General features: G+C 47.9%; 1 protein-coding gene across 3 annotated transcripts in view; it reads left to right on the forward strand.

The window, feature by feature from the left end:
* P3H2 (prolyl 3-hydroxylase 2) overlaps positions 1–27,421 on the forward strand; it is a 126,220-nt gene that overhangs the window by 62,562 nt on the left and 36,237 nt on the right. The window contains exon 1 of one of the 3 annotated variants that reach the window (XM_073359045.1): positions 9,055–9,142. The exons of the other annotated variants lie outside the window; for them this stretch is intronic. Within the exon in view, the coding sequence (XP_073215146.1) occupies positions 9,125–9,142 (18 nt within the window). The 5' untranslated portion in view covers positions 9,055–9,124. Of the gene's footprint in view, positions 1–9,054; positions 9,143–27,421 lie in introns of those variants that run through there. 3 annotated transcript variants of the gene reach the window in all.

Consider the following 27,421-nt stretch of genomic DNA (forward strand, 5'->3'; position numbering starts at 1 on the left):
TCGAACCTGACACTCTGCATAAATAAAGAGTGGCACCAAAAATGTGGTCTGCCTGTTCCATGGCCTGAGAAAGACATGAAAGAAGATGATTTTGCAGTTCCCTCATGGCTTCCATCCAAGGCTCTCAAGGAACTTTACATACATTAATGGATTTCCCCTCTTTCCCTGGGAGGTAGGTAGATTAAGGAGGATGCTGAAATATTTAGTCTTTGTTGTAGGAGGGGGAAGGGAGCCCCTCAAATGGCCGACGCAAGGAATTAGAGTGATCTCCGTGGGTTGCTCCAAGGACCCTGGGGGGTTTGGACACCCCAGCACGCTGGAGCCAGAGGCAGCTGCCCACCCCTAATACAGGCAGTGGTTACAACACCATCAGTCCACGGGTCGCAGAACTCCCTCCAGGTGTTTGACCCTCACGGCAGCCCGTGGAGGCGGGTGGGTGCTGTCCCCATTTTACTGAGGAGCAGCGGAGGGCCAGAGGTGCGACAGCCCAAACATTGAAGAGTGGCCTCAGGTTCGTGCCCCTCATGAGGCAGCCTGGTGCACAACACCCCTGAAGGTAAGGCCCAGGGCATGTCATATGGGGCACCCAAAAATTAGAGGCTGCTCTTGAAAACTTGGGCCTAACCAACTTGCGCTGCAGGGTCCGAGAGGGGTAGACTTCAGGCCTTGTGACGCTTGGGCCTGTCCCTCCCTGCTGCCCCCACATCGAATCGCACATTGCAGCACTCCAGCACACGCGAACACGTCCAGCAGCCCCATGAGTCGCACCCGCTCCATTGACCCAGCCCCAGGGCGGGTTTCATCCTTCCACCGGGCACTAGCGTGGCACCAAAGGGCTGTGGCCAAGTCCCCTTCGGGGAGGTTCTCGGCAAAGGGGGCTCGAGGAACGTGGCTCAGAGTCGATGCCGAGCGGTGGTGAGGGAGGACCTGTTTGCCATTCGTGTGTGGTCTGGCGACTCAGCCGGCTTCTGCTGCTGCCACTGGAAACCAGCTTTTTGCGTTCGCCTCGCTCCTGGGATGTCTGCCCTGAGCGCGGTCGCGTGTGCTTCACGCCCGTGGCAGCTCTGCCCTCCGATGTCTCCCGTCTACACTGGAATACGTTGCTGAATTGGAGCTTGTGGGCTAGTTATTCCCCAGCTGGGTCGAGCTGGAGCACCGCTCTGGCTCTGGGGCGGTCGCACGAACCTGCTGAGCTACAGAAGGTGCTTGAGGAGAGTGGTCTGGGACTCAGAGGAGTCGGGGTCCCTTCGCAGCTCTGCTGGGGAATTGCTGTGTGACCTTGGGGATGGTCACATCCCGGCTCCGTGCCTCAACTTCTACATTGGTACGGGTGGTACTGTCTTACCCCTGGCTATTCAGGCTTAGTTAGTTAAAGTTTGTGCCGAGGTTCAAAGTCCCGGGTAGTTGTTTTTAAACAAAACCCAAGACAACAGACAAGATGGTGGCTTTACCCCATCACCTGCCTGTCAGCTTGGTATGTACATGCCAGTCTGCCCCATTTTTATGCAGGTTCCCGCAGCTGCTGAAAGTCTGGGGCATCTCAGATGCAGTGACTGAGCAGGTATGGAGGGGAGTCCCCCGACTCTGGCCCCCCTTTGTTAGGCTCCATTAGATCGTCCTGAGGCTGTAGTACCCGGCAGAGAGCGCAATTTCTGGTTCCTGATTGACCCTTCCTGGTTTTGTCTGCACCAGGGGGCACGGGTCCTGAGTGTGCAGTAGGCACCCAGCTCTGCTGCCCATCGGGGCATCGCCTAGCAGGGCGCTGCTGCCTGACGGCCGCTTCACTGCAAGCACATGTGCTGGGCCCCTCGGGAGAGGCCTGTGGAGTGGGTGGATGTGGATGGAGTTATTGGTTTCCTCTGAGATGCTTTAGTTCAAGAGGGTGGATTAGCTCATATTGGTCTCTGCTGTCAGCTGCCATGGTGGGAGGTCCCATGGTCTCTCTCTATGGAAAATGTGGGACACTTGGCTGGTCTCCTTCTGGCCCAGCTGGGCTCTGATCCATCTAGCTCGGGCTGGGTCCCTCCTCGCAAGTACCCCAACAGGGCTGAGCCTGCTCCCTCCAGCTCAATCGGTCTGGACTGGGTTTCTCCTCTGCTCAGTTGGGCCAGGCTTGCCTGTCGCAGCCAGCTCTTGGGCGGCGGCTGCTGCTCCTTTTGCTGTCCTGCATTTGCCATGCAACGGTCTCCATCAGCTGTAATGACTTTTGGTGAGCCCCACTGTGGAGATGATCAGTATCTCCTCCATGTCACAGATGGGGAAACTGAGGCACAGGGCAGCTAATCAAGTTGCCCGGGGTGAGACAGAGAGGCTGGAAATAGAATAGACAACAGATACGGTGTTTCTGTGGTAGAAAGTCTTAGTGTATTTTATTAAAAAGAAAAGGAGGACTTGTGGCACCTTCGAGACTAACACATTTATTTGCTCAAATAAATTGGTTAGTCTCTAAGGTGCCACAAGTCCTCCTTTTCTTTTTGTGAATACAGACTAACACGGCTGCTACTCTGAAACCGGTGTTTGTATTGCCTCTTCTCCATTGGTGCTCTGCTCATAGGGCTAAATACAGCCTGGAGTAAATGGGTGTGGAAATTTCTGGGCCAAAGTCAATAGGGACCTGATGATCTAAGTTCTGTGTCACCTACGAGTTGGTCAGAAAGCAGGAGAAAGTGGCCAAGTAAGAGTGCTGTGTGCCCATTTAGCCTTCAGTGGATGTGCAAAAGGAGTGACGCTTACACACAAAGTAAAGCAGGCTTTCCCATGCCATCTCTGGTGCTCCTGGCACCCAATTCAGTCCTGGCATAAGCAGGTGTAACTCCCGCTGACTTCACAGGGAATCGCACCCCCTGCGGCCAGGGCTGAATTGGATCCATGTGGTATGTTAAATTGATGTGTCCGACATACGTGCTTGTGCTCTCACTTACATTGGGGCAAACCAGGGGGAACTCCCTTGAAGTCATTGATTAGCACTACTAACGAGGCAGTGTGGTCTAGTGGGTTTGGAGTCAAGGGACCTGGGTTCTATACCTGGCTCTGGCCTGCTGTGTGACTTGGGCAAATCACTTCTGCTCTCTGTGCCTCAGTTTTCCCATCTGTAAAATGGGGATAAAGACACTTCCACTCCTTTTGTGGACATTTTGCAATTGACAGACAGTGCCATACAAGAGCTAAGTGGTGGCTTAAAAAATTCTGCAAGTTACAGTCAGACCCACAGACTGTAGCATTGGCGCTAGGTACACAACTCTGCTACCTACGCCCCTTTGCCAGCAACTTACACCACCGGGGGGTCCAGCTGAATTGTGCCCATTGGGCTAGGTTCATCCTTGGTGTAAACCTATTGACTTCAGTGAATTATGTGAGGGGTGAGTTTGGCGTGTTGTGATTTGCAGGAATGACCACAATATGTGTTTCCAATGTATTTTGTACTAGTTTTTCTATCGTGGCCTTTCCTTCATTTAGAAGGAATCTAGGCTCATTTATTCTTTTTTTTGCCATTCCAACAGTAGAATAGGATTGGAACAGACGGACTGGTTTCCAAAAGCATTTTGAAACAAGCAGCCATTGCTCACCTAGGCAAACAAGAGGACTCGCTAAGAAAGGAGTCCAAAGCAAAAACAAAAGAATAAGCGTGATATTATGGTGGTATCAAGCATGCCAGTCAGCGGCCTAAATGCATTGATTTGACAGTAGATTGTAACTTACTGAACTCTCCATTTTCAAACTTAAGCCGTCGGTGGCTGGCAGGAAATGTCTGCTTGCAATAGAATATTTTGAAATGGAGCAGGCCCTGTGCATTGTATTCTGGAAAAGGACACGGGGGTACGGGGTTGACAATTCATGAGGTGGTTTGGCTAGTTCTAATGGATATAGCTACGTGCGGCCTTGGGCCTGTCATGAGACACCTGGCTAAAAGGTAAGTTATCGTGCCTTTTTGGGCCGCTGTACCTACCAGCCGTGTTTTAGCCCTAACCGATCACTCAAGCAAAGCAACACTGTACTTGGATGGGAGCCCAGAAATGGTGTGGGTAACTTCTTCATAGTTGATGCCCTTCTCTTTAAGTCATTTCTGAACCAATGCCGGGGCTTGATTTAGCAGATGCTGTGCTGCTGGAGGGACCACCTTTTAGAGAAGATGCAAAATCGGGCTCCTCACTCCTGATGGTCACTGAATATTCTGGGACTACAGAGGTTAGACCTGGTATCCTGGCCAAATTCCAAATTATGTTCTGGCTACCTGAATACCTTTCTGTGTCACCTTTGCACGCCCTGCCCTTCCACAGTTCATCCTGAGCTGGTTCTGCCGCAGAGCCAGCTGTAGGAATCCTCGTGAAATATTGTGGTGATCAGAGCGTTCCAAGAAATCGTTGTTAATATAATTGATAGAAATATTGTCTGTCTTTAATGTCTCTGAAAACTGGTGTGTTTGAGTTTATTTATTGCTATTTCCCTCCCTGAACTATGCTGTGAACAGTGCAGTGAAATTCACGGTACACAGAAAGTAAAATGGATGACTCTGGTTATATTGTTCTTAGCCTTCATCTGATTTACTTTCCCTGCTGTGCTGGCCAAGAAGTTGATTAGATGGCAAACTTATTCTGGCTTCATCAGCCTCAAGTGCTGTTACTGAGCCTGCTTGACAAATTTCCAACAAAAATCTTTTTTGGAAGGAAATTTTGGCATTTTGACAAAACAGAAATTTTTGTGGAAAGTGTCGGAAAACCCGAAAATTGAAAAATTTCAGCTGAAAACTAAAATGTTTTTGCTTCTCGAGTTTCATTTTTTCCACAAAAAGTCAAAATTTTCTGCAGGCTTCCCCTCACCCTCGTTTTCCAGCCTGTTTCAGCTGTTAGGAACAAGGGGAGGGGATTTTCCCTTTTAACTCTCTGACTTTACCTTGGCATCATCTCCCTTTTTCACTGTAAGTATTTCATCTGGAGATGAAATAGCTCTTTGCGCTGCTGGGGACTCCCTCATTGGGGGTAAAACGGGCCCCACCCACACTGGTGACTCTGCAGACAGGCAGACCTTTGTTAGTCGCAGGTCACAGATGTAGGGAAGAGCCACCACTGGCTACAGTTCAGGCTGGCAAAGACGAAACCAGCCTGACCCTATTTGACATCCCCTTGGTGGATTTCAGAGTCTGTCTAAATAGCCTTGTATGGAGTTAGCCATATTTGATTTTCAAAGAAGGACCAGGGCGTGGACAGGAGCAGCAACAAAGAGCCACTTTTATAAGGGCTGAGTGAGCCCTTGAAGGGGACTAATTAACAATCTTAAGGTCAGTAGGAAATTATTGCAACATCTTAGGCCCTTAAAATAGCATATGAGAGTCTCCAGTGGTAGTGTTCAGCCTCCCAGCGGTCTGGGTCTGTAGGTAAGTGGGTTTTAGACCTATTTAACAGATGTTGAAACTGAGTGACAGGGTGGTTTGGAGATTTGTCCAAGAACCCACAGCGAGTCAGAGGCAGGATTTAGAAACCAGCTCAGACTTTCAGGTCCCTGTGCTAAGCACAGACGGCATTGGCCTCTTGCCCAGAGTTCACTCCCCCTGTGTTCTGAATAAAAGCATATACTGATCTTCATTTTCTACGTACCGGGACATCGCTTTGTCCCAGACAGAGGGTAATGTCTCGGTCTTCGGAGGTGATGTCGCAGGAGGGAGCAGCCGTGCTGCACTGAATTAATAGTGGCAGCTTTGTCAGAAATACCAACGTTCATTCCAGGGAGAAATAACCCGGGTTGACATCGCGTGGCGCCTCTGTATTCGGTCGGGTGAAACGCACGCCTTGCTCCCCGAGGGCTCTACGTGGCTGTTTGTCTAGTTCATCCTGGCAACCCACTGGGCTCCGTGACGCAGGACCACGTCGCCTGCTTTCTTCCATGTCCGAGAGAGAAAGTAAAGCAGCAGGCAACTGAACCCTCTTCACTCCTCCCAGTGGCACATAACTCCAGGTAGCCTGTTCCTCCAGCCATTGCGCTCGTGCTGAGAGCCCATCGGCTCTTACAAATTAAGGCGGATAGGAGACCATTAGGGAATGCCCACCACTGACCCTGCTCACGGCTCCTCTCCTGCAAAGGGATCCGCCGGCATGGGCAATGAATGGAGTCCCATCGGCTTAGCCGAGGCCTGGGACTAGGAAAAAGGGTGCTGCTGAAGGAATTGGCAGACGTGTGCGTGTCAGAGCTTGGCTGGGCTTGGGCTGGTTTCCAGCCTGGCACACTGTCTCTCACTTCAGTTAGGACTCTGTGCAGAGTAAGTCTTCACCCTGTGTAGGACCAGGTCCTGAGGGAGTAGCTGTGCCATGTTTGTCCCAGCAAGGAGTATGACGATCTTCATCCCAGTGCACCGGCTCTACAGTGGTGTTCCTTTATCCCACGTGGAAGTCTGTGTAGGGGAGCAATGATCGCAATTCAGTAGCGTCCCTTCCAAGTCGGCACAGAACCAGCACCCCAGCGCTGCTGCTGAAATGAGAGTAAAACCAAGATCCTGACGAATTGGTAATGGAGGGTCCCTTGGCACTTGCTACAAGCATAGTTGACATTCTCCGCTCAAGAAGGCGCCTGGGATAGCAGAGCAGGGTGGGGGCTGCAGGTCAGAACTGAAAGAAACTGCCCACAGCCAGGTGGCTCTCACAAGACTGGAACAGCCTGCAAATCTTCTTGCGGTGTTATGGCTGGGTTAGGTATTAGCAGAGCCGCGCGACTTGCTCAGGACTGGAGGAACTGAAGGTGGAGCCGGTCAGGAATGATGGGAGTTGGCAGAACTGAGGGGGAGCCAAGGCATGGAATAGCAGAGGGCGCCGCAACTCTTTCAAACTTCCTGGGCACTAGCGAGGAAGAAGCTCGCACACGGACTACCCGCGGGAGACCTGCTTGGAGGGCCTAGGGAAAAGATGCCACTTTGGCATTGTGCTGCAGTCTGATTGAGCACTCGCCGTTTGCCGATGGATCTGCGCTACAAGTCCAGCCAGACATTCCAAGAAGAGAGGTCTCTAGCATGGGCAGAGTGCAGTGCCTTATGGTTTTGTGCTGTGGGCTATCAAAAAAGACACAACTGTGGCTGGCTGGCAGTGAGTTTGCTAAAGAGAGGCCCAGGACCGCGCTAGTATAAAAACTCACCTACGCCTCATACCAAGCGACCTTTTGGCTCAGTGTGGTGGTCATTGGCAGTGGAGTAGTTTGAGAAGTGATGTGGCCGTCATGCTATCCCTAGCCTTCTGGATTACCAGAGAGCGAGAGTGTCCAGAAAAGCAAGAATTCAGTCTATGGAAACTTGTAACTTTGCCACCTCTCCAAACAGTGGTATTTTCTTGCGGTATTTCCTAATTTTTTGAGGTGGAAAAATGAGGAAAACAGGCCATATAATTTTCAGAGAACGTCCAACAGGCCGTAGCTTAGTATTGTTAAATGCAACTTAGGCCTGGTCTAGGAATGTGTGACAAACTCACCCCACCCCGCTGACATAGCCAAGCGGGCAGAACTTCCAGCGTGACCATCGCTATACAGGCAGAAGGGTGCTACTGTCAGCTCAGTGAACCTTGTTCGGGGAGGTGGTGCGACTGTGTCGGCAGAAAAGCTCCTGTCGGCAGTCACTGGATCTACACAAGGGGCCCTGCTGACGTAGCCCTCCTGGTGCACAGGCTTTGTAGTGTAGACATGCCCTTAGTGGCAATAAACTTAGGATTGCACTGTCCTCTACTGAAACTGAAGCTGCACTGGCAGAGAATTAAGGGTTCCGTTTTTGGTCCCTTCTCATACTGGCTCCCAGCTGGGAGCAGGGTCCAGCGGCTCAGCTTTCCAGGAGAGCAGGGGGCAGCTGGGCTCTAGCTGCCTGGCTTTCTTGTTAGTATCACGGTTCCTGCTGTGAAACTGACACAACGACCAACAGCCGATGTAAGGGACACAGTGTCTATACAGACTCTGTGTCGCCCTAACTACACCGACATAAGCCCTCCGCCGGTCGTGGAGGTGCAGTTATGATGTCGGTGTAGTAGGGCACTTACCAACTGAGTAGTGTAGACCAGCCCCACAGTGTAGATACAGCCTTGGTGGCCACCTTTTCCTGTTGCACAGTCCCTGAAGAGAGTGGCCATACTTGGTGTATGCATGCACAGGAAGAATGAGGGGGCACTTTCATTTGGGTGAAGCCCATTATGTCCCCTGAGGGTAGGGTACAGTAGGGTGGGGTGGGTGCCGCTTTCTTGTAACTGCCTCCGTGCTTCCATAGCTAGTTTTGCCCACCCTAGTCTTGGCATTGTGAGAGCAGGGTTTCACACAAGTTTATCCGTGAGCATCTCTCTTTGTGTACATTTTCCACCTGCCTCCTCCTTTTCATACCATGATTTGCTGTAGACCCCTTCATCACGAGGAGATTCCCACCCTGAGGTTGACTGGAAGTTTGGAAGGAGGAGATCTCTCGTGCTAAATGGAGGAATTTTCCTCTAGCTCAAGGGATAGAGCAGGTGCCTGTGTAGCCATACTGATTGTATTGTGGTTTAGCAACAACAGAATTATAGCCTTGTAATGCTGTGGTTGTTATCTAACTAAGAATAACCTGGTGAGGCATCAAGTCTTTTTACAAACTGGTGATTGTTAATGAGCGTTGAGATGGTGTTAACGTCACTACGGGAGTGATCGTCCCATGGTGTTCTATTCAGAACATTGTACAAAGAATCTTTAACCTCCCATTGTACTGAATGTCCTAATAAACATGCATTGGAGTGTGGTTGGTTACTGAGAGCCATGGAGTTGGGCGTCAGGACTCTTGGGTTCTACTGCTGGCTTTGCCATTGATTTGCCATGTGACCTCAGTTTCCACATCTGTGAGGTGGGGACAATGATACCTCCCTCACAGAGGGCGTGAAGGGTTTAGCAAAGGTTAATAAAGAACCTTGTATGGGAACATTGCAAAGCATTACAATTTATTATTCTTGCGTGTTGTGAAGCAAGCCCGGTACTCTTAATCATCACAGTAATTTGGCCATTTTGGACTCTGGCTGGATTCTCTCCGCGTCAGACAGTAGCAAAGTTTAACTTTGTAGCAGGAGGGCTCGGAGACTGGTGTGCCTCAGTGTCTGAGTCAAAAGCAGGGGGCGTTCTGGACTAATTGGATCCAGGTTCTCAGGAAATGAAAGCCGTCCACTTGGTAAGTGTTTAGTCATTATTACCAAGGCACAGCCTGGGAACGCAAGCAAAGTTTTTCTTGTTTTTTGTTCATTTCAGAAGTAGCAAATCCAGCTGAGATTTGTGGTTCCTGGAGCATGTGGAGGTGATTGTTTGGCCAGCATGAGGACTTTCTTGCTGAAAGCCTGGGCCAAGTTCAGCCCAGTGCAGCTCCATTGAAGTAAATTGAGCTACACCAAGGACGGAGTGGGCTCCCTGTCTGTAACTTGTTGGCAGAGGCATTTCTTGCTGGACACTGGTGCTGGCTCTTCTCTCCTGCTAGTGCAAATCAGGAGTAGCTCCACTGAAATCAGTGAATTGCATTGGTGTAAAACTGCCATATTGAGGGGAGAATCGGGCCCCCTCCAAGGTCCTTTCCTATGCTAGCTTCAGCTATATAGAAACTTGAGCTGATTTATGCCGCTCTGGCTATTTGGTTGCTGTTGGGAGGGAAGGAGAGAGAGAGAGAGTCTCCTGCTAGCAGACTCTACGGGCACCAGAAGCTTTACAGAAGAAGAGAACACATTAGTGGATCAACTATTTCCCCTAATTGCCCATTGTCCAAGTCCTTCGTTAGATCCCCTTCTGAAGAGTAGTGTGGATTGTTGCTGTGCGTTATTAAACAGCTGGCCCTTTCCACCTCAGAGGTGATGACATTTTATTGGGTGGGGAAAGTGCTTTGGAAACCCTCCGGATGGAAACCACGATATCTATACGAGGGATTGTGATAGGTCTTTTATTCCTGTGAGTCAGCCTTGGCCATAACATTCGTGGGCTGCAGAAAGAGGACCTTTCCTCCAAGGAGTGCTTAGGTTCAATTTTGCATGGGACCATGCACAGGAATCGTTTCAGTGTGAAATCTGCCATGCTAAGACCATTTCCCTCTGCCTGATGAAGCTGATTCCCATCTTCTCCATGTCAGAGCATCTGTCACTCCTCCACCAATCTGAGTGCCTACTCGAGATCAATCTCTTTGATGCTGGTGTGGAACATTCCACTGTGTTTTGGTTTCATGAGCCCTGAACCCAGCTCTTGTCGCTTGTTTTTCCTGGTTTGGTTTCAAAACAATGAAACAACCAGCATGAACTTTGTGTGAAAATCTGCATTGATTTACCCAAATGCTTGTGGATTTCGGTGAAGCTATGGACACGTTTGCAGTTTCACTTCAGCAGTCTGTCTTACTCTGACTCACGCATCTAAACATGTGTGTGCGCGCGTGTGTGTAAGTGTGTTATATTTTCATTACAATCCTCTTTCCTAAAAAAACTATATCGTAGCTTAGCTCTTTACTTATTCCATGGCCTCAGCCAAACTCTAGGGAGAATAATGTACTATAGTGTCCTGGAGTCTTCAAATCCCACCTTTATAGCAGGTAGGGAGTGTCATTTTTTTGTTTTTAGTTTTAAGCGGGAATTCGGGGTGTTCAGTGGAATTCACCCTTCGAGTCAGGTAGAATTTTAATGCTCCCCCTGACTTCAACGTATGTTGCTTCTCTTGCAGTGAGCAAATTAAGGGGGCAGCTGGAGTTCCAGAAGTTAGAGGATTCATGGGATCGGGGTTGAAGTCTCTTGTAAAGAGTTCAGTGCTCTCCAGAAAGAATGATCTTGTAAATTGAGTTAATTGCAAACTCACATCCTCACATTAAGTAGAGCCTTACTCTAGGAGAAATTCCTAGGAACAGCGGTCATAAATCCAGTCCCCTGCTATTGCATGCAAACCCATCGTATAATCCCATTCATAATTTTATCAAGATGAATCTTAAAATTAGCTAGCAGAGATAGCCATTTCCTGCAATATCCTTGGAAAACCCTGTTGAATTAAGTATCTTTAAGGCGCTTAGTTTTAAATGAATGGTTTACATGTTGTTGTGGGCCAGCATTGCATGTAACCTCTCGGGGTGGGAGATGTGACGTGAGGCCTGGGAGGTCAAAGGACTATATTGAAAATGTGCCGGACAGGAATGGACTTTTGAGGCAATAAGTGTTAAGTGCATCCTTAGGTGGAGGTTAATGCAAACGGCCCACCTCTGGTTATGCAAAAGCTTAACCTTTTAAAGCTCCGCCTTGAGGAGCATGTCACTGTCTGCTGATTAACTGTTCCCAGAGACTGGAGATCAAAGGCCCTGGTTTGTATAAAGAAATGGGTGAACTGTCCAGCCTCGGTTCCGGTTCTGAATTGGAGACAATTATGAACGTGTAACCCGGGGTGAAATGCAGTTGTGGGTTTTGAGGGATTTACACCTACCAGCTCCTGAGGGTGGAGCTGGGGATGATCTCTGGTAAGCTTTTTAGCGCGCGTGTAGCTTTTTGGAATAGGTTTTCTCTGTAATACTTTCACCTTAAGAATAAATGTACTTGCTTAGAAAGAGCTGTGTGGTGACTAATGCCTGCTGGCAATGACACTGTTCATAACCTTCGAAGAGAAAGCAAAGCACCGACTGGCCTGATTAGGCAGTCTGGCTTGCTGGGAATGTCACAGTGTAGGCAGGGAACTCTGCAGCCTGGAAAAACCCTGGTCAGGAGGGAGAGAGACGCAGCTCTCTGACCAACAGAGGTGATGGCTGGGAGCCGGGAGCCAAGAGCCTTTAAGTGGAGGCCCTTGGGGGATGATGGAGCAGGAAGACGGGAAGTTACGCTGAAACTCTGACAGCCCCCATTACCACTACTCTGTCGACTCTAGTGGGATTAGCTGTGGAGTGAGGTATTGTAATTACAATTTTACACAATTACGGGTATTACATTTTGTGTAAAGCAAACAGAATCAGCAGCCTGGGTTAGAGAAGTGTGTAAGTGTGCAGCCTCTCCCGCTCCTCAGCATGTCAGTATCCGCTCTGGACGGCTGCAGGATGGATGAGGAGAGGTTCAGCGATCCAGCCAGGCCACCCCAAACAGAATTATCAGCCCTCTCAAAAATGAATGTTGAAACCGGACCGCTGCTAATATTGGGCCGCCTTTCTCGCTTCCCTTCTTCCCTTCAAAGATCCTGAAGTTGTCTTTTTATTTAAATCCTGTTTAGTTTCTGCAGAATTTCTACCAAATAATGATGGGGGTGGTTATTTAATTAAATCTGCAGTGGCTTTAATGTCTGCCATCCTTGTGTTTTCATGCTTTCAGCACTTGGTAGGCGTAATGAACTGAGCTATGAATCCAGCCCTGGAGGAGCTATTCTGAAAACGCTGTGGCAGGCAAAGCCATTTTCTTAAAGACTGTCAAAGACTCTGGTGGGAATAGTTACATGGCAAGTCTGTTTTCTCTTTGGGATTTTCGAGTTTTAATTTGCCTCTCTTTATTTCCCCCTCTTGCAGGGATAGCATTGCTTGTAGTGTATGCAGAAAGCACCTTCTTTCTAAGATAGCACAGTCCTGTTCCTGGCTTTCCCCTTCGGGTTATTCACGGATTCATTTTAAAAATAAACACTGTTGTTTAAAAATAACAAATGGACCAAACTCACTATTCAGGTCAGCTGATACGTTCCTTGGAAGATAAACTGTCTTTTGTCAGAGAGCCACGTTCGGGCTTGGAGCAGTGCTGGGACAAGCCAATTACAGCTAGACACAAGTCTGTTTTTAAGTCAGAAAAGTGGCTATGGTCTTACTCGCTGGATCTGTTGTGTCTTGGTGGCCTGCGCTTGATGGTTGTAACTAACTCGAGCTCTCCCTTGAAAGGGCATCAGGGAGAAGCAGCTCTTGGAAGTGCCTGGACAATGCTCAGTAATGGCAGCATGCTGGACATTCAGCAGCTCATCATTTGAGTCTTTTAAGAGGTGCTGAGCTGTTGTGGCACTCTGGGGGAAACCGTTCTATTGTTGGAGTATTTCTGGCTCCTACAGTTTTCTGTCTTGTTTTTCTTCCATCTTTTTTTTAGTTACTGCTGGAGAGATTAGCATGAAAACAGTGGCCCTGCTGCTTCATCTGCTCCCACACCTGGTGTCACGCGTCCTCTCCTTATGATGCAATAAACCTCACAAGAGCCAGTGGTTGTGGTGTTTGAAATGGTGTGTTAGGACATTGGATGAGAGACAGGAAGCTCGAGCAGACAAACCCCTCACCTGGAAAGGTCCTGTTTGCATATGTCCTCCCGGAAAGGAAAAAATGAAAAAAGGCAAGAGAAATGGATAAGCTGAGACACTGAGTGAGGATGGTTGATATCAGTGGTCTGTTGTGTCTGATGTATCTTCTGTCAAGGGGACTGTGTTGTGCCCGTAGAGAGACTCTGTGGTCCATTCTCTGACTTCTCTCATTGCACCGTGAACCTCCTAATTAACTCTTACAATACTGCTTTTTGCAGAGATTGCAGGGAGGTGTCAGCGGGTACAGTACAGGCAGAAGAATCCTAGAATCTCAGGGTTGGAAGGGACCTCAGGAGGTCATCTAGTCCCACCCCCTGCTCAAAGCAGGACCAATCCCCAATTAAATTGTCCCAGCCAGGGCTTGGTCAAGCCTGACCTTGAAAAACTTCTAAGGAAGGAGATTCCACCACCTCCCTAGGCAACGCATTCCAGTGTTTCACCACCCTCCTAGTGAAAAAGTTTTTCCTAATATCCAACCTAAATCTCCCCCACTGCAACTTGAGACCATTACTCCTCGTTCTGTCATCTTCTACCACTGAGAATAGTCTAGAACCATCCTCTCTGGAACCACCTCTCAGGTAGTTGAAAGCAGCTATCAAATCCCCCCTCATTCTTCTCTTCTGCAGACTAAACAACCCAGTTCCCTCAGCCTCTCCTCATAAGTCATGTGTTCCAGACCCCTAATCATTTTTGTTGCCCTTCGCTGGACTCTCTCCAATTTATCCACATCCTTCTTGTAGTGTGGGGCCCAAAACTGGACACAGTACTCCAGATGAGGCCTCACCAATGTCGAATAGAGGGGAACGATCACGTCCCTCGATCTGATCGCTGTGCCCCTACTTATACATCCCAAAATGCCATTGGCCTTCTTGGCAACAAGGGCACACTGCTGACTCATATCCAGCTTCTCGTCCACTGTCACCCCAGGTCCTTTTCCACAGAACTGCTGCCTAGCCATTCGGTCCCCAGTCTGTAGCGGTGCATTGGGTTCTTCCGTCCTAAGTGCAGGACCCTGCACTTATCCTTATTGAACCTCATCAGATTTCTTGTGGCCCAATCCTCCAATTTGTCTAGGTCCCTCTGTATCCTATCCCTGCCCTCCAGCATATCTACCACTCCTCCCAGTTTAGTATCATCCACAAATTTGCTGAGAGTGCAATCCACACCATCCTCCAGATCATTCCAGAAGAACTGCTGTACCCTGATAGAAAACCGGCATAGCCTGCTGTTGTGAAGCTCAGTGTGCTCTGCTATTGGTAGGTAGGTAGGTAGATCGAACAGCCTATTGTGTACAGCAGAGTTTATTGTGAAGCTCATAGATCTTCCTACGGAACATGTTTCCTCAATTCAACTACACAAGCATGGGTCTGAACTGCTGTTCCATCACAGCAGGAGTCTGCAAACCAGCGGAGGTTCTGTGCTGTAATGAAGAGGATGTTTTAGTGGCCTAGATTTTAGATTAGGATTATATAAGAAACACACATTCCAATCCTGGCATTCTGATCAGCCCTTCATCCTTGCTGGTGTACATATTGTAAATTGGGTTCTGTGCACTTTACATGTCTTTGGGATTAGGCCTTAAAAACTGAGGTCAGCTCTGCTCTGCTTGGACCTTGGAGCCCACAAGCCTTTTAGTAAATGTAGGAGTGTTTCCCGGTTTTCTGCCTGCAAACTCCTTGGTCTGCTTGGTTGCTGCCCCTCATCTCCGAGGAAGTGTCTGCATTTCCGTGGTGGCATCTGAGATGTTTTCAGATCTTTAATGTTGGAAGGTGCGATATAAATATCAAGTATTGTCGTGCTCCCATGCCTAGTGGCTGCAGGGAATACAATAAATGCACAGTCCTGCTTCCTTGTCTTTGTCAGACTTCTATGACGTACGCCACAATTGTTCTTGCTGCACATTAAAATTGTTTTTGCTGCACATTTAAAGCGCCCCCGGGGCTCCCCACAGTGGCTGCAGCCCCCATGGCGCTCCGCTGCGGTAGCGGCGGCCAGAGCCCGGGGCCCTTTAAATCGCCCTCGGGCTCCCAGCTGCCTGTGCAGCTGGGAGCTCCAGGGGTGATTTAAAGGCCTCAGGGCTCCCAGCCGCAGCCGGAGCCCTGGGGCTTTTAAATCTTGATTTTAAAGGCCCCGCCTTGTCCGGTTGAGGCCACGCCTCTTCCAGTCGAGGCCACACACCCCTGCTCAGGACTCCGGAGTACCAGTAAGTCCTTTAAGTTACTTTCACCCCTGGTTTGGTGCTGTATATTGCTGTTCACGTCTGGCTTTAAAGGCAATAATGCCTGGCCACAAGAGACCTCAGAGGCTCAGGAGGTGAACTGGGGTGCATTTGTAAGTCTATTGATCTAGCTTGACCAAAAACTATGTGAAGTGTTTTTTCTTACAAGTACCAAAAGGTAAACTGTTCTTTAGCGTTTCCCAAAGGCTAAATAAAATTCTGCCAGTCCCAATGGGAGTTATGAAAGGAGAACCTTTTGCCACTTACTCATTTGCCATCTGATTTATGTTTGCATCCATTTAAATGCATAGAATACATACATTTTCTTACCAGGCCCAAGCAGGAGAAATTGATGAGGCACCTGGATTGTCAAATTTATAGTGTTTTCCACCACAAGCTCCAGTATAGCTAATTGGTGTCTTTAGCTCCTGTTGATTGATATCTTTTAATAGTAGGTTCTTTGGGCCCAGTTCTATCTTGAGCTGCAAGGGCTCAACTTCGCCAGATGTCCCATTGGCCATGTGTCACCTGGTATGAGTGAATCTTCCTGGTCCAGTACTGCGCTACAAAATAGGGTGGTGGAATTTGCATACTGCCAGATACACCCTTGGCGTGACTTCAGCTTGAGTATGGGCTGCGTGTGTTGCACCTATTGGCATGGAGGAAAGAATTCACTCTGCACAGCCTTCTGTTTACATCCAGTTTTCAGCTTCAGCCGTAACTATTTGCCAAGAGAGCCAACAGGGCTTGTTCTAGGAAAGTTTTCTTTTATAAAGTGTTATTTAATGCATGACTTAGCCTTCTTCTGAGTGTGTTAAACAGAATCAAATTTTCTTGGGAGAAAATCCCAACGGGAGCAATTTGCATGATCAATCATAGTGAAGGCTCGGTACAAGACCATAAATACACGCAGATCTCCGGCTGCATGCTCCCATGACATATCCTAGGACATATTCAGTGTGTTTGGGATTTGGGAGTGGGAGGTGTTTTTCTTCTGGGAAATGGTTCAGCAAGTAACTTGGGTATGAGTGATGATCCTTTTGCCTGACTTGCTGAATTGTGTACGTGCGAGAGCATAAGGCATGTGATGCACAAGCACAAATATATGTACGAAAGGCTTGATTCTCAACTCCGTCTGAGCACAGCTTAGGCAGCATGGAGAGTGGGGAGCTGCAGGGGGCCAGATGGGGCTCTCTGATTCAGGACTCATCAGCTCTGGTGCAAATTGGGACTGTCCTTGTGCAACCTTCCCTTAAAGCACTGGAGGACGGGGCAAAGCAAATTGTGGTCATACACACCCTAATCTGATCACCCACCACCCCTAGAATGCCCCCAGTGCGCTCCTACTCTCCTTACGTTGGGGATGGGGGGTAGCTAGGGCAGAAGGTAGTACAGTGCTTCCACTGGCCTCACACTAGTGGAGAGTTCCTTGGAACAGGGGTAATTCTCTGATGACCTCCTCCAGCTACTCTGTGGCCACTCTGTGTTGCTTACCCACTACACAGTGGCCTTATCAGACTGGAGAATCATAGAATGTCAGGGTTGGAAGGGACCTCAGGAGGTCATCTAGTCCAACCCCCTGCTCAAAGCAGGACCAATCCCCAATTTTTGCCCCAGATCCCTAAATGGCCCCCTCAAGGAATGAACTCTCAACCCTGGGTTTAGCAGGGCAATGCTCAAACTACTGAGCTATCCCTCCCCCCCCCCGAATCTTTTGGTCCATTGTGTATGCACATGAATGTGTGTGTGTGTGTGTATATATATACATATATATATAAAAAAACATGGAGATAATCACCCAAGTGAGAGATCCATTAGGACAGCTAGTCTATCTCCCTGCAGCAGATGCAGGATTGTTCCCTGTGGAATATTTTCTCAGAGTTTGTTCAGCCCAGTTATAATTTCCAAAGTAAGGATGCTTCAAAGGGCCACCTCCTTTTGGAGACTGTTCCGAAACCTGATCCAGTCTGGCTCTGCGGTGTCTGCATGCCCATGCCGGTGTGCATACTGGTAAGTATGATTGTGTAGTATGTATCATTTGCCTCTCAAGATAGCTTTTTCAGGACATACCCAGGCCAACCCTCCCTTGTCGTGATGAGCATATATTTGCTCCATTTTGCTCCAACAGAAGCCTAATGTGCTAGTTTGAGACACATTGAAACTATTTAAAAAGGGAACATCCAGAGCAAACTGGAGATTGATTATATATTGGGGATGGAAGAATCTCTCAAAAAAAAAAAAGTTGGGGGGCCTCCAAAGAGTCATAAAGTACTAAGCAGGTTGTAGCACAGAGTCCTGTTGTATATAACCTGAGCGGGTAGACTGCAAATAGACAAGTGTTTTGGGAAGGAAATGGATTTTCACACTTGAAGGCCTATACAGACGTCTAATAATCCAAGACCTATGGACAAAGGCCCCATCTTGGAATATAGTTTTCTAGGGCAAATTTCTCTCTCCAGTGCTGGCATCTCTCTTGAAGTCAAAGCGGATCATGCCTGGTGACAAATGTTGGACTTAGGCCCCTACAGGGTAACTGGGACATAGTTAAAGCAGACTGTCACCTTCTTTTAATATGCTAAAGTCTGGAGTGATATTTTGAGACTGATGTAAAAGAGGAGCTCCTGTCCCAGGGAACAGCAGTATCAATAAGATCATCTCGGACCTTGTGAATATCATCACACCCAGGGCACATTAAATTGGAGGTGGTTGGTTCCCTTCTAATGTTTCCCTCTTCCCCCAGTACAGCATTCAGTAATGGTATGAACAGGCAGTGCTAACTGTCTGCTTCAAGATATGTTTGTCGACGCATAGGATATCTCTCTGCTCTGAAAAGGCAACAAAACTGCTTGCAGACTTCTGAGAAAAGACCGAAACAAGTTTCAATCTGAGCATTGCCAGCAGATCGAGGGACGTGATCGTTCCCCTCTATTCAACATTGGTGAGGCCTCACCTGGAGTACTGTGTCCAGTTTTGGGCCCCACACTACAAGAAGGATGTGGAAAAATTGGAAAATGTCCAGCAGAGAGCAACAAAAATGATTAGGGGTCTGGAACACATGACTTATGAGGAGAGGCTGAGGGAACTCGGATTGTTTAGTCTGCAGAAGAGAAGAATGAGGGGGGATTTGATAGCTGCTTTCAATTACCTGAAAGGGGGTTCCAAAGAGGATGGATCTAGACTCTTCTCAGTGGTAGCAGATGACAGAATGAGGAGTAATGGTCTCAAGTTGCAGTGGGGGAGATTTAGGTTGGATATTAGAAAAAACTTTTTCACTAGGAGGGCGGTGAAACACTGGAATGGGTTACCTAGGGAGGTGGTGGAATCTCCTTCCTTAGAAGTTTTTAAGGTCAGGCTTGACAAAGCCCTGGCTGGGATGATTTAGTTGAGGATTGGTCCTGCTCTGAGCAGGGGGTTGGACTGGATGACCTCCTGAGGTCCCTTCCAATCCTGATATACTATGAAGTTAAGGAAGGCAGAAAAGCCCATTCAGCTCTTCCAAAGATGCATGAAACCCGCTCAAGTAGCTTCCTTTCACTCCTCTGTCAGAGTTCGTGTACTTTTGAGTCAATTTGTGTGATGCAGGTTGCAATAATATTCAGTCTGAAAACCCCTCTTTGGTTCTGTAACTCTCATTTCTGTCAACACCTGCTACTGTAAGAGTGCATTGACAATTTACTGCAGTATGCATGGCAGGACTTCTTGCTACCTACTGGTAGTCCTAGTGTACAGCTGAGCATCTGGGGTTGGCTCATAGTTTTTTTTGGTGCTTTTTGAAAACTTTACCCAAGTGACCTAGAAACCTGAGTGCTGAGTAGCAATAGACACCCCAGGGATGTGGAGCACATCAGCACAGATAGCAGGGGAATTAAAATGTTCACTTTACTGGACAATGATTGTGTGGTGTCTGCTGCAGAGCCTTCAGCATGAGCAGGCAAAAGCAAGTTGCAAAGCGACAGATGTAAATAGCTTGCAACCTAGTCTCAACAATGGTCTTGTTGCAGATTATGCAGGGGGAAGCTCTCTGGGCTAGAAGTGCAGCTGGCCACTTGATTAAAAAGACTGACTAGATCAGATTTTCCGGTACCAAAGGGAGTTGTCAGTTCTGTGGTTAAAAGGGTCACTACGGGGGTCAGCAACCATACAAGCTTCCCACCGGTTGCCAATTGATGCCACGCAATCCCTGAGCTGCAGGGAGCCAGTGCCCGGAGATCATTCCATTCTCCACCATCAGTTGAGCCCTTGGACTTCCGAGACTCTCTTGGGCAGCAGCTGTGTTGTTGGTTCATGAGACATGGACACCTGGCCACTAGGAACTGGATCGAACCCTAGTGTCGGTACTCCATGTCAGATGGGAATGACTGTCTGTCTCTACTCAGCTGATCTGGCATCACACCATGCTGCACAACCTCTTACCAATCCCTGAGCCAGCCACTCCCCCTGAAGTTATGAAAACTGGATCGATTCATTTTAACTGGTGCGCTTGATGCAGCTGGAATCCTTTCTCAAGCCTTCTGCACAGCACATGCTTGTGTGGCAGGTACCCTGCCCTGGCAGTAGGTCTCTGAGTCCAGCCACTTCAGATGCCCCAGGGGTTGGAGCGGGGTGGGGGGGATGTCCCGTGCCCTTCGAGCCCCCCTCATTTCAGAGGCCTGGGCTCATAAGACACGTTATGGCCAAACTTTCTGGGCACATTTATACGGCAGTGTAAGCCCAGGGTTTGGATTAAAGCTTAAGCCTAACCCCCATTTAGTCTACACACAAATCGCGCTAACCCAGGGCTCGGTCCCAGGACCCTTTGGGGGGGTGGAGGTGAAGAGTCCGACCCTGAGTCAAGCTGGGACCCAGGGTTCAACCTAGGACCCAGGGTCCTATTGCTTTGTAATGGAGACATGGCCCCTTCAGACTCGTGCTCTAGGAGTCCACCAGAAGCGTTCCACAATCCCATGGGCTGACTTTCTTTGTCCTCTGGACAGCCAAGTTTTCCCACACTGCATCATGAACACAGAGCTAAAGTGGCCACATTTTGGGAGCGCCCTAGGAAGTCTGGGATATGGGTAGTTGGACTCGGGGACTCCTAATGGGACTCGGGTGCTGGAGCTCCAGGTTGGTTCCCAGGTTCAACAATCTCTAACCTGGGGTTACAAATGAGTGTAGATGCTCAAGCCCTAGGCTAACAAACCCAGGGTCTGCTCTACTAACCCTGGGTTTACATTGCAGTCTAGACATACCCTCTGGAGCCTCAGCCTGTGCTCCTGAGCCGTGTGTCTTCTGGCACCTCTTCCCAACCCTATGTACTGTCATAGCTACCAGCCGCAATCCAGCCCATAGAGTTTAGCACAGGAAAAGCATCCTTACCAAGGAGATCATAGAAGATTAGGGTTGGAAGGGACCTCAGGCAGTCATCTAGTCCAAACCCCTGCTCAAAGCAGGACCAATCCCCAACTAAGTCATCCCAGCCAGGGCTTTGTCAAGCTGGGCCTTAAAAACCTGTAAGGATGGAGATTCCACCACCTCCCTAAGTAACCGAGATGTATTTGAATGAACAGAAATTAGCATAAATAATTCCAGAAGCGGTCGCTGCAGGATGCTCTGTTTGTTGTATTTCTATGCTGTTGGGTGCCATAGTATCTAAGTGTATCCCTACGTCCTTTCAACCAGTGCCACTCACATCCAGGCTGCCCTGTGTTTGCCCTGGCGGGCGCCACGTGTCATGGAATGGAGTTGTGTACAGGGATGGGTTTGGATGGATCTGGATGCTATGACTTTCTGTGTCAGCCACTGCAGTGAGAAATGTCCTAGCAAAGGTCCTGTGTTCCACCCCAGTGAGCTGGGATGGGCAAGCCTCACGTCTTTAAGCATCCCTTCAGGTCTGGCCTGTGGAATGAAATAAGCTTTGGCCAGCAGTCACTGCACATTCCTCCTCGAGTGAGTTCTCCAATGTTCAAACCGTTTTTTGAAGTACCCGGAAAAATAAGAGCCCTTGTCTGAGTAAGGAATGGTGGCTATTTCAAGGGGAAAGCGGTATATTTAGGCCTTTGAGAGCTACAAGATGGGGGAAGTGCTTGAGTTGTTTGTGTTTGCTTGCCTAGCATTTCTCACAGGGAAGTAGTCTGTGCGGAACATTAAGTGCATTTCATAAACACAAATTGGAGAGGAAATTAGGACTGCATTATAAATTGACCCCGACAGAAGTAGCTGTGTGCTTGATCACCTCTGAAGTGCGCACAGCCATCAGCTGTGCCAAGCCATTTGCAAAATAAAAGACCAAATTCTTCAGGCACAGTTGGAGAACTGTGGCTCTCTCCAAGTTTCAAGAGGCTGCTGAATTTAGGTGTGTGGGGTTTTGGTTTTTTCCCTCCTTTCCCCCCCCCCCCCCTCCCTCTTTTCTCGCCCCTATCCCCAGCTCCCCACACTGCATGACTGGCTCTGAAATCCATTATGGAAATTGGATGAATTGGGCCAGTCACACTGGACAGCTCACGGATCCTGACAGATGATAATGTATTGAAATAAGAGACAGGAGAGGAAGGGGAGCCTGTGGCAAAAGTCATAGGAGACCATGTAATAAATTTCTGTGTCGTGTACTTATGGAAAAAGAGTTAGAATTAACATTGAATAGGCTACATTCATTCTGGTATTTCCTAACTTTTGAGTCATTCACTTTGCAACTTGAAAATGTTCCTGTAACTCTGTAACATTGTACAGAATACGCACTTTGTCTGTCTGTCTAAACACACACAGAGAAAAATGCAGGAATAAGCCACTATAACACCATGGATTGCTTGCTCCAAAAATCTGGCAATAGATCATTCCATTTTGTTTCCAGCACTGTAGATCTTGATCCCGCAGTCACTTAAGCACATGTATAGCTTTACTCAGGTGAGCCGTCCAATTGCACTCCGTGGCCCTGTTCACCCGAGTACAGTCATGTACATGCCTAAGTGATTGCGGGGTTAGGGTCATAGTTTTTAGCTATTGACCATCATTGCTTTGTCGTTGAGTCTTGTTGCAGATTGCGCAGGGGAAGAGACTGTGTTTTTGTGTGTATTTGAACAGCACTTAGCGACTTGGGATCAGCCTGGGGTTTTTTTAGGATCTATCGCCATGCAAATGAGTCCAAGTCCATATCAGAATTATTATTACGCACAAGTCCAAGTTAAAAACAGTTCTCCTGGAATGGAGCTGAGCTAGCCAGAGCTGATTGCAGATGGGCGTTCAGGATTGGGATTACATGACACATCCATGATGATTTTATGATGTTATCCTTTTAAAAATGAAGCAGCAGCCAAAGTGCTGCTAATATCATACTCTGTGTAAGATGTGTTCCAGATACCTTAGTGGTACAGTGTTGCCAAGCAAATGGGAAGAATGTAGAGAGTATTATGTATTAAACCTTGCTGGTTGCTAACCTGCAATCATAGAAAGGCAAAGGATTTAGATTGGGTTGCTGGGGAAAGACTGTATTGGCTTCATAATGAAAACCAGAAAGAGGGTGAATTGTGAGCAAGCTGTTTATACTGTATTGATACATTATCATACAGCCTCTGAGAGCAATGGTAGTCATTCCCCATCTAGGATTTTCACTATTGAAGTAAACCAACTGGCTGCACTCTAGGTGCCAAGTGACACTATAAATCATGCTAAGACCAGGCAGGTACTAACTTGAGGTCCATCCTGCAGTCTGACTTCAGTCCTTACCCTGTTCAAATCTTTCCCATATAAGTTTCCGAAAGTCACTAATTTTGGATGAAATCCTGCCCCATTAAAGTCAATGGCAAAACTCCCGCTGACTATAATAGGGTCTGGATTTCACCCCATTGTGTCAGGAGCTGTACAAACAGAGAACAAATATTTTATTCAGTAGTTTGCCACAGTTTGTCCACCCCCTGCAGAAGTGTAAACTATAATCGGTTGAAATTCTTTCATCTAAACATTTTTTGATGAAAATAGGTTTTCAAACTTCCTTTGAAACCTTTCTATTTGCCAACAAAATGAAACGAGTTTTGGTTTTGAGCTGAAAAATTTCATTTCACTTTTCAAAATTCAAAAAAGGCGCTTTTTTCCTCATTTTCCTTCTCTAGTCATTGCCACAGCTGAGCTGACCCCGCGATAGTGTTTCGGGGCTCTTGCATATTTCTTGATGCTGTGCTCTGTTTATGTGACCTTGCAGCTGAAATGTAAAGGTTTTGATGTAAAACTTTGAAGATATTCCCACAACATCATTCCGGGAGTGTTAGTGTAATTCAAGATGTATTGTACTGTAAGGGTCTGATACATAAGAATGGCTACACTGGGTCAGACCAAGAGTCCATCTACCCCAGGATCTTGTTTTCCAACAGTGGCCAGCGCTGAATGGTTCAGAGGGAATGAACGGAACAGGGCATTTTAGAGTGATCCAACCCTGTCATCCGGCTTCTGGCAGTTGGAGGTTTAGGGACACCCAGAACATGGGGTTGCATACCTGACTCTCATGGCTAAAGCCATTGATGGACCTATTCTCCAGGAACTTCTCATTCCTTTTTGAACGCAGCTAAACTTTTGGCCTTCACGACATCCCCTGGCAACGAGTTCCATGGGTTGACTGTGCTTTGTATGAAGAAGTACTTCCTTTTGTTAGTTTTAAACCAGTTGCCTGTTGTTTGCATTGGGTGACCCTTGGTTCTTATTTATGCCTTCACATAACACACTACTTCCCTATTCACTTGCTGTATCATATGCCCCCTTACTCGTCTCTTTTCTAAGATGAACAGCCCCCATCTTATTAATCTCTCCTCACATGGAAGCTGTTTCACACCCCTGATAATTTTTGTTGCCCTTCTCTGTACTTTGTCCAATTCTAATATATAGTTTTTGAGATCCTGTTTTTCCATCCATTAGTAGTTGTTATTAATAGTATAGTGTCCACAATCAAGAATGGGATTTCCCATATGCTACACACACTCTCTACATACGCTTAGTAAGAGACGGTCCCTGTCCCAGGGAAATCGTATGTAGAGAAGACCGAGAAAAGGTGAAGGAAAGAAGCATTATTTATTATTATTCCTATTTTACTTTGTGACTTAGCTCTCCATCAGTTTGTGACCTGCCTGAGGCTACACACTGAGTCTGCAATGGCACCAGAAACTGAACCAAAGTCTCCTGAGTCCAAGTCCTGTACTTTAAACCATTCTTCCTCTCCCTTGGGTCTCAAGGGAATTTGGCAGCAGACCCTGGTGTGTTTCATAATACGTCTGTACCCTAGCTTCTGAGAACAGCTTACTGGTTTGGAATTTGTTTATATATATGCTTCTACTTAAACACTCCAAGACAAGTAGAAACTTATCACTGCTTGGCTTCTAGGGCAACTTGAATATTTCAGAAGCAAACACAGAAGGGGATACCCTGAAAGGGTGGAGCTCAGATGTTCTGAGTTTCACCCGGCACTGCTTACACCCTATTTTCAGGAGTTAGGTGCAACTTCTCTATTGTTCAGGAATTATTCGAGCCCTCTGCACAAGAGTGAGTTTCCCCAGGAAGAGCTGAAACCATCACGGGACCTACTGGTGGGTTATACGCCTTTCAAAAAGAAATGGGAACCAGAAAGCACAAGAACAATGCAGTCGCACCACACAGCATTTTGCTTCGCGTCCTGGTGCTGTAGAGAGCTGGATTGAGCTTATTGGTAGAATTAAACGCACAACCTTTGGAAGCAAAGGACTGCAAAGTTAACAAGAATGAGAGAGATCAAGGCTGAAGTTTGCACTGTAAATAGCTCTGAACAGTGCAAAGATTTCCTTAACATCAATCATCGATGTAATCTCAGATCAGCTGCTTCTTTTTCTCTAGTGTCCTCTTGTCACCAATTAACCTGCTGTAATTATAGGCTGAGCTGGTAGCACTGTCGCTAGTTACGATTGCCTGACGCTTCTTACTGTAAGACCCAGTTTTCAGTTGTAACTTTGCCAAACTTCAACCGCTGGGGATGACGTTTTCCAGGCGGGTGCCTCCGGGTGGGTGCGTTTGGGCAGTGTTTCAGCATAAATCTCAGAATGAGAAAAGACCATGTTTTGTCCACTTTAAAAACATTCGTATAAGCATTTCGTTGAACAGCGCTAGTGAAAGCCCCCACGCTTTGGAGCAGAGCTGGTGGGGGAGGAGAGGGTCGCCCTGGTGCCAGGATTATGGCTTTTATGGTTCTCACGAAAATGCACCCAAATTTGGCCAAATTATAAGACTTTGGAAAAAATCTCACTTTACAGATGCTGGCAGCTAACTCTCTGGAGCTTCCATCTGCACGGAGCATGCTCCAATCTCTCACCGCTCCTGCATGTGACCAGACTATGCATGCACCATCCCACACGCTGACCAAGCATGCTCCAACCTGGTGGCTAAGGGTGCTGGCTCTGGAGCTGAGGGCAGGGAGCCTGTCTCTCTTGTATTCTCAATTCCTTACCTTTGGGCAAAGGAAAGAAAGGAAGGGGGAGAAGATTGAGCCTCGGGAGGTGGGGGAAACTGGGAGCTGGGTTTTGGGATATGACGGATCAGACAAGGAGCCCCTGTGGGGGTGACCGAGAGTGAGCAAGGAGACCGGCACAGGGATGAGGATGAAGAGCTGGGGAAAAAACTGGGACAGAGATCTGGGGTTGGGATGGAAAGAGACAGGACAGGGATAGGGACAGAAGGGTCTGTGACCATGAGAGATCACTCCCCTCAGAAGCCAGACTGGACCCCAAGATTCCTGATACTCTGCTGTCATTAAGTAGCTGTTTAATCCATGTTAAAACCATTCTTACAACCAGGTCATTGAGATGCTGTGGTACGGCACCCGTGGCTGGCCTGGGTCAGCTGCTCAGGCTCGCTGGGCTCAGGCTGCAGACTGTAAAATGGCAGTGTAGACATTCAGTCTCTGTCTGGAGCCTGAGCTCTGGGACCCCGTGGTCGGGAGGGTCCCAGAGCTCTGGCTTCAGCCAGAGCCTGAATGTCTACACTGCAGTTTTTAGCCCTGTGAGCCGAGCATCGCGAGCCCAAGGCGGCTTACCCAGGCCAGCCGTAGCTGTGCAGCGGGTCTTTTATTCCAGGGTAGATGTACCCTCTGTGGCGAGGGTTTAGGGGAGACTTTGAGTTAGGACTCCTGAGTTCAATGCTAAGAATTGACACCTATTTATAATATGACCATGGACACATCACACTACTTCCCTGAACCTTATTTTTCCCATCTGTAAAATGGATAAAGTAGAATTTACCTGATCAACTAAGTTGCAAGACATAATTCTCATTCTCTCTCTCTCTCTCGTGCTGTAGTGTAAACTCAAACTTTCTCTTCTGTTTGGATTGAATACACAAACGGGAGAGCTATTGTTTTGCAGGAAGAGCAAAGCCAGCCTCTGTTTCCTGCACAGGTTGTAACTACAGGGTTAAAGCCAAAAATATTCTCAAGTTTGCACAGGACAAATTGTTCAAGTTCCTCTGGGCATTGCTGTGCCCTGGTGCTTTGCTGTTCAAAGGACAAAGCTGGAGCCTGTTTTGACATGCCCTCTGACTGGGGCTTACATTTTCTTTTCAAAGGCAATTACACATGCTCCTCAGGCAGCCCTGCTCTGGGTCTGCTGTGAATTGGACCTGTCAGTGGACTTTGGCTGAGTTAGGGCAATAGAACAAAATCTTAGAGTTTAGAGGTTTTATTGTCCGAAACTTGACTACAGTGGTAGAAATCTCAGTGAGCTTCAGTTCCCAGGCGAAGTGCCTGTGTTGATTTGAGGGCTGATTCAGCCCATTGTTACCAATGAGAAAAGCAGGAGTATGACAGGATAGGCGAAGTTCATGGAGCATGCCACTGGAGTTGATTCCTATCTTCATCTGAAGTGTTTTTCCATGTTAGCATTTGCCACAGAGCCAGGAGGATTCTGAAGGCGACTGCGGGGGGGACACCTGCTGTAGGATTCCAGCCACTGGAAGAAAGTTGTTTTCTCCCAAGTTTGTATCTCAGCCTCCACGTGA

The sequence above is a fragment of the Lepidochelys kempii genome, chromosome 9 (genome assembly GCF_965140265.1).
Source record: "Lepidochelys kempii isolate rLepKem1 chromosome 9, rLepKem1.hap2, whole genome shotgun sequence".
In the NCBI taxonomy this organism is placed as follows: Eukaryota; Metazoa; Chordata; order Testudines; family Cheloniidae; genus Lepidochelys; species Lepidochelys kempii.